General features: G+C 37.9%; 1 protein-coding gene across 1 annotated transcript in view; it reads left to right on the forward strand.

Annotated features, from left to right (window-relative positions):
- Window positions 1-5,664, forward strand: part of ZDHHC17 (zinc finger, DHHC-type containing 17) — a 64,807-nt gene extending 59,143 nt beyond the window's left edge. The window contains exon 17 of the mRNA XM_005884171.2: window positions 2,824-5,664. Within this exon, the coding sequence (XP_005884233.1) occupies window positions 2,824-2,962 (139 nt within the window). The 3' untranslated portion in view covers window positions 2,963-5,664. The remainder of the gene's footprint in view (window positions 1-2,823) is intronic.
- The last annotated feature ends 2,206 nt before the right edge of the window (window positions 5,665-7,870 follow it).

Here is a 7,870-nt window from a genome sequence, read left to right on the forward strand (position 1 = left end):
GCCGCCATCTTGGCTGACAGTTAATTTGCATAAGGATATGCCGATTAGCCAATGGGAAGGGTAGCGGTCGTACGCCAATTACCATGTTTCTCTTTTATTAGTGTAGATAGTCACCATGTTGTACAGTATACCAGAACTTATTTATTTTATAACTGAAGTTTGTACCTTCTGAGGAATTCTCTTAACACATTTCAACCATCCCACCACCCTTTACTTCTGGCAACCACCAAACTGTTCTCTTTTTATGAGCTTGGGTTTTATTTATTTGTTTGTTCATTTGGATTCCACATATAAGTGATAGCATATGGCATTTGTTTTTCTCTGTACGCACTACTTTTTTTTTATTTACTCATCCATCAATGGACACCTAAGTTGTTTCCATATCTTGGCTATTGTAAATAATGCTACAATAAACATGGAGGTGCATTTATCTTTTCAAGTTAGTGTTTTTGTTTTCTTTGGATAAATACCCAGAAGTGGAATTGCTTGGTCATATTGTTGTTCTATCTTTAAATTTTTGAGGAAACTCCATACTGTTTTTCATAGTGGCTGCACTAATTTACAATCTTACCAACAGTGCACAGAGTACCCTTTTCACCACTTCCTCACCAGCACTTGTTATTGCTAGTCTTTTTTTTATAATAGTCATTCTAAAAGGTGTGAAGTTTATCTTATTTGTGCATTTCTCTGATGAGTAGTGATGTTGAACATCTTTTCATGTCATGTACCTTTTCACCATTTGTATGTCTTCTTTGGAAAAATGTCTATTCTGATCTTCTGCCCATTTTTTAAACAGATTGTTTGCTTTTTTGCTATTGAGTTGTAAGATTTTGGATAGTAATATATATTTATATATATATATTTTTATATATATTTATATATTTGGATAGTAATCCCTTAGCAGGTCTATGATTTGTAAATATTTTCTATTCAGTAGGTTGCCTTTTCATTTAATTCATGGTTTTCCTTGATGTGCAGAAGCGTTTTAGTTTGATGTTGTCCCACTTATATTTGTTTTTGTTGCTTTTGCATTTGGTGTCAGATTTAAAAATTCATCACCAAGACTGATGTCAAGGAGCTCACTGCCTCTTTGTTTCTAGGAGTTTTATGGTTTTAGGTCTTATATTTTTTAATTCATTTTAGGTTAATTTCCATGTTAATGATGTAAGGTGGTCCAGTTTATTCTTTATATGTTGCTATCCAGTTTTCCAAACCCCATTTATTAAAGAGACTGTCCTGTTCCTTATATATACATTTTAAAAATGAATTCAGTTTGATGCCAAGAAATAGTAGTTTCTTAATTATATGAAATATTTAAAACTTGGAGTTTTATTCAAGCTACTTGCCTACCACCTGGAAGCTTTTGCAGTGCTATTAACTATTGTATGCTTCTGGGAAGCAAACAAGCCTGTAACTAAGGACAAAAATAAGAGAGGCAATTAGGTAGTTTTCAGAACTTACCTTTAGGCACAATCCTATATAATAAAAGGCTAATATGCAGACAGACCAAACTGCGGAACAACCGAACCGGTTGCTATGACGTGCGCTGACCACCAGGGGGCGCGTGCGGAACATGGCAGGCGTTAGCAGCAGGTGGCATAGCACAGAATATGGTGGGCATCAATCACGGTGGAACAGGGGAGCGGGGGCGCCAGACCAAGGCAGGGCACGTTGCTGTCATTGGGGCGAGCCTCTGGTGGTTACTGAAAATTCTTTGCTCCCACCTGCTGCGGTCCTGCTCGTTGCTCACACCTGCTGCTGGTGCTGCTGCATGTGCAAGCAGCGGCTGCTGGCCCCGATCACCCCTCATGGCTTCTCCATCTCCCCTTGCTCCTGAGGGGTGATCGGGGCCAGCAACTGCCACTCACACCTGCTGCCAGCAATAGCTCTGCTCGAACCTGCTACTGGCACTGGAGCTGCCCCTCACACCCACTGCTGGCGCCAGTCCCGATCACTTAATGCCGTCGGCAGGTGCGAGCGGCAGCTGCCAGCTCCGATCGCCCCTGAGGGCTTCTCCACCTCTCCCTGATCCCGAGGGGTGATCGGGGCCGGCACCCGCTGCTCTTACCCACTGATGGCGCCAGCCCCACTTGCACCCGCTGCTGGCACCAGCCCCAATTGCTCTGCGCCATCAGCAGGTATGAGCAGGGCCAGCGCCATCAGCATGTGGGAGTGACGGCAGGAGCGAGGCTGCCGGCAGACAGGACTGGGGGTCACGGTGGGTGGGGCTGGTCAGGGGCATGGAGGATGGGCCAAGACACACTCCTGTGCCTACCACAGCCTTGCAGCCCACAGTTCCTTTCAAGGTGCACAATTCATGCACTGGGCCCCTAGTAGTTACATAAGCGGGAAGCAGACTGCTTTTCCAAAGGTGTTTTCAAAGTTCTAAAATTCCCTGAACTTACCTGGACCCTTTTTTAAATTGTTATATTAGGTACACTACCAAATTCATGCTATTTGTATTTATTTTGTCTTTTACTTTCTCAATTTTGGATGTAGTTTATCTTCTTGCCAAAGAACCACCAATCAAGGAAAGGTTTTATAAAAAATTACATGACAAGAATGAAATGCAAATTTGAATAACTTTAAAGTGTAAGTGTGTAACTCATTAAATTAGCACAAGAGAAAAGAAAAACCAGGGTTGGCCAAGCTGTGAAGAAACATGAATGCACATATATTTTATTGATCTATAAACAGGTTCTTTCTGGCAAGTAACCTGAGATTTTAAATTTAGAAAAAAAATATTTATCACCAAAATTATATTAAACTCATATAGTAAATCATTGTACTAATACTCTTTTTCTTTTTGGGGTTTTTTTTCAGCCATGGATGTGTAAGGAATGTTATAGACTTCTTTGAATTTCGATGCTGTGGCCTCTTTCGTCCCGTTATTGTGGACTGGACAAGGCAGTATACGATAGAATATGACCAAATATCAGGATCTGGGTACCAGCTCGTGTAGCAGCGTCTTTATCTTATGAAGCATATTGCTAAGTGGTGCCTGAAAATGTGTCTGTCCGTGTCTCTCTCACACTCGAATCCACATTCTTTGAACAAGAGCATGTTGTATGTAGGGCTAACAGTGAATTTTAGTCTTTTTTTTTCAACACTTTTATTAACAAAGGTAAATATGGACAGAACACACTGCCACTTCCGGGAAGAGTAAAGATCTTAAAAAGAATTTTAATGTGGGAATTCACAACATACTCAACTTTTTGGTTTTGTTCTCATAACACTTTTCACAAAAAAAGAGTGAACTTACTCTGTTGACAGATACTAATCAGAAATGTTTGAGTGTTGCTAAAACTAAATTTATGGTATACAGCTAAATTTTATGGTACAATCTACTAATAGTATTGCAGTTAATTCCACGAGAGTTGTCTTAAATTGATTCAAACTAGAATTATGTACGTTTTAGAATGTACATGTTTATACTGTGATGAAAATCATGTGGTTTTATTAGGGATCCTCTCTAATGTGTCTTCAAAGGCACAAGAAGATAATGTTCACCAAAAAAAAAATGTGCTAACAATATTATATTGCTATCAGCTCTTGCAGTGCTGATATATTTCTGGTTCAGTGAAATAATTTGTAGTAACCTTGCTGTGAGGTTTTATGGTCTGATAACAAAACACTTGCATGAGTATAGTAAGTCATGCCATTTTGTTCAAGCTTAAAAGCCCTACTAAATGCATGATACACCTCATAGAATGTATTCTAGCACCTACTATCCAGTAAAGCATAAATTAGAATTTAATTTGATGTGCACACAATCTACTTTCTAAGAGTTAAGGTATTTTCAAGAAAATGCAGAATAAGTTAATGCTAAATTCTCACTAATAGATAAGTGAATTTACTTTTAAAATTCTGAGCTGCAAAATAAAGACAAAATGATGGAGTTTAGCTAACGATGGAGCATGATCTCTGTACATAGCACATCTGAATAAAAGAAAAGCTAATAGTATATTCTGGTTTTAAAAATATGACCTATCAGAAAGAATTCAATCCCAAGTTTGAGTTTTTTCAGTATTGAATGTTTTGAAATTTGTTATGCCATCTGGATTTCAAAAAAGATTTTTCTTATATTGTTAAACGTGATGCACTGATCAATTTTTGTTGCAGCATTTTCATACTCACGATGAACTATCAGTCACTGCTTCCATAAATATTGTTTACAGAGTGAGACTTGCTGTAGTCCTCTTAAGTGCTGTAGCAAACTGTGGTTCGAGCAACCTGTGGGAAACCTGTGAGAGGGAATGGGCTGGGGGAGGGTGGGAAAAGGGTGGTCAGACTAATGACAGATCCTAGGCCAGTGTAAAGATTGTGTATCTGTATATAAATAATTTATCAAATAGTTTTCTCTTTGTGTCTGTGTATGTGTTAGTTGTTTAAAGCTGCTCATTTCATTTTATCCAACCAAAAGAAAAGGAAGATAACTAATGAGCTTCTAGTGATGTTTCATATTGCTGTTAATAGGCATTATACCTTGCAAGTTCACTGCATGTCTGATGCTTGGTAAAATTAGTATTCCCTGTACAATGCAGATTACAGGTATTAAAGCAATCTAGTGGTATACCCGCCGCCCCTTGCCTTAGTAAGAGGAGCAGTGAAAATGTATATAGTTGATGTTCAGTATTTCCAAATACTGTTTTTATATAGTTCCTTTGACCATAAGTCACACATCAGAAAGATTACCCTTAGTGTGTTTGTGAGTGTTTTAAGATTAGAAAATTGGCATATGTACTTTATTTTTGAAAAGGGAAGATTTGGTTTAGGGTGGCAATAGCATTGTGCCATTTTTGTCAGAGTGTAAAAAACTGGTCAATTTACAAATGTCTCTGCTAGTTTTGACTACTAATTGGGGCAAATTTTAGATAATTTTTTTATTTCACAATTATTTATACAAGCCTAGAGTTTGTTTTAATTTTTTGTATTTTGAGCCACTTCACATGAAGACTCAGTTACAGTTTTTATTGAATACATTTTTATTAACAGTCAAATACTATGGTGATTTTCTAATTTGGATAAGAGTGTTGTTACCATGTTTTTTCTTTGTGGTACAATATTCTTTTCAGTGCAAGAGATGTCTTTCAGTTAAATAGAAAAGCCCTCTAGATATATAATTACATGGAAAATATTAGCAATGTTAACTAGTACTAACCATCTCATAATACCAATGAAATCTTTAACTCAGAAATGGTCAGATGGTCAGGAGCCAACTGTGCAGCATTGCGCCCTGTTTAATTATTTCATAGGTCTTGTATGTGGAACCAGCTTAACCCAGTTCTAAACTTGTGTATGAAGGTGACCCTTCGGGAAGTAGTTCATATCAGCTTAATTGGGTACATTTAACAAATAGGAACTTATTTCTCAGCTCTGAACATGAACTTTTTCTTTGGAGTTTTTTTTCCTTCATATTTTTGTTGTTCCCAGGAATTTGTTTGAAATATTAGAAGGCATAAAACAACATCATTATAATTAAGCTATTGATATTTTTATTTTATATTTTCTTTATTTATAACTGTGCCAAGTATTATTTTGCTACTTACCATGTTACTCTGTGGAAAGGAAAACCTGTAAAGTGTTTAATAAATTAGCTCTCCTCACATAAATTAAATCTGTCAAAATTTTTAAAATATTAATCAGAATAAATATTGACTCTTAGGTGTGTGCTTGCTTATTTCACTTGATTCACTTCAAGAAATTGATGAAACACTAGTAGTGGTACCTATAATGTGAAAAGATTATTCTATATACTTATATCGAGTCAACCAGGATTCAAGTTTCAAGATTAGAAATTGGTGAAAGTAAAGGGTGGTAGTGGTATTCTAAAAAAAAGTTCCACAATTTTATGTGTATTTGTGTGTGTAATTATTTTTTAATAAAGAAAATGAAGTTTTCTGTAAGAATCTTAGGTTATATGGAATTAGTAGGATCCTCTGGGACTATATGAATCTCCAAGTTTTAAATATAAGTATATTTAAGAGGTTTTTAAAAAAATATTGTTCTTGATTTCAGAGAGGAAGGGAGAAAGAAATAGAAACATCAATGAGAAACATTGATTGGCTGCCCCCCCGAGGATCGAGCCTGCCCTGACCGGGAATCAAACCCACACACTTTTGTTGCAGGGAACGAGGCCCAACCAACTGAACCACATCAGCCCAAATGGATAGTTTTTAAAATAAAAATATGTATTTGCCACGTAGCACTTTAATATCACACTTGGATTACTTGGGTGCTACCCTGTCAATTTGCATCCAAATGATGAAAGTCATTCTTCCCAGAACAGTCTGCCCAAAGCCAAATTCCCTTCTCCACTCCTGAAACCAGTGGAAGCTAAGTTTACAGTTTCAGAGTAGCTGTTTTGCCATGACTCCCAGTTTAAGAATAATTTTACTTATTATGAATGGATATCTATCTAACTTAGCAAGAAGTCTCAAATTACCAGGCACCTGGCAACTTCACATAGAATATTTTTCTCTAGGATATTACTAGCATCTCCAACACAATTTGGGAAACAGTAAGTGTGGGAAATGTTGCCTCTGTGTAGGGAAGTTTATTATATAAAACATTCTGGGTAATCTATCACTGCTTCAAACCACCCCAAATTTAGTGGCTTAAAATGGTATTTTTGTTCACAGATCTGCATTTAGTCAGAACGCAACAGGAGTAGCTCACGTTAATCCCCTTGGTGTCAGCTGGGATGGTTCAAAAACAGGACTGGAATGATCTGAAGGCTCACTCACATGTGTGATAGGTTGATTGATACAGGCTGATGAGTGATAGCTATAACACCTATATTTAGCTTCCATATGTAGTCTGGGCTTTGTTAAAACATGGTGGCTCAAGTTCTACAAGTAAGCACCCCAAGAAAGTAAGCAAGCAGAAGCAGTATTGTCATTTTTTACCTAGACTTGTCCATCAGATTCTGTGAGTTAAAAATGCATCACGAAGGTTAGCCTTTGTTCAAAGGGATGAGAATTAGACTCCATCGTTTGATGGGTATCTCAAAGAATCTGTGCGTGACTAGGATGTTTTAAAACTCCCACATACAGAAATTACTGCATAATTCTTCAAGTCAAGCTATCTCCTTTATTGCCAATTAACTTCCCTAGCCTGCTTAAAGGAAAGGCCCACCCCTCTCCCACATTGGAACTTGGGAAGTGCTCTGGGCTATGAGGTAAATAAGCATGAATTCTATCACCTGGTATACTCTCAATTCACTTCTTCCCACTAAGTTTCTATCTTTTTCATGTCATACATAACACACACCCTTTAGCTCTTCAAAATAAGCAATTTAATAAGATAGGCTTTGGAAAAGGTTAAGATGTGTTCACAGATTAGGCTGGTTCAATTTCACTAAATTACAGACCAATTTCAGACCCTACTCCTGGGGAAAAAAAGTTTGGGTTGAGTCTTTGGTAAAGAACAAAGTTTCTAAGTAATGAAAATGGTCCTTATAGAATCTAATTCTCCTTTTCTACCCGAGCCAGCTGAATGCACCAGGACGATGCAACAAGCTTTGCTACTTGTGCAGAATTGATGTGAGAACGCACTCAGTTCCCAGGGCTTAGCCGAGTCTAAAACGTCACCCTAAGCCTCAGATTCGACAGTTGTCAGTAGGGAGCTGTTTGTAATGACCTTTGGGTGTAGGAAAGAATCTTTAAGCTTGGTTTAACAGTGCACCCACCTTGGGTCAATGTGCCTTTCTGAGGGATTTTTTGAAAGGGCTCCGGCCCCATCCCTGTTGATTCTGCTGCTGTGGGGCTGAAGCTGGGCCTGGGAACAGCCTTTTAATACCCCCAGGTGATTCTAATGCAGGTTGTCTAGGAGCCAATCGGAGTAACCACCACGCTACAGGAGATGCTGC

This window comes from Myotis brandtii, unplaced genomic scaffold (assembly GCF_000412655.1).
Source record: "Myotis brandtii unplaced genomic scaffold, ASM41265v1 scaffold82, whole genome shotgun sequence".
NCBI classification, from domain to species: domain Eukaryota; kingdom Metazoa; phylum Chordata; class Mammalia; order Chiroptera; family Vespertilionidae; genus Myotis; species Myotis brandtii.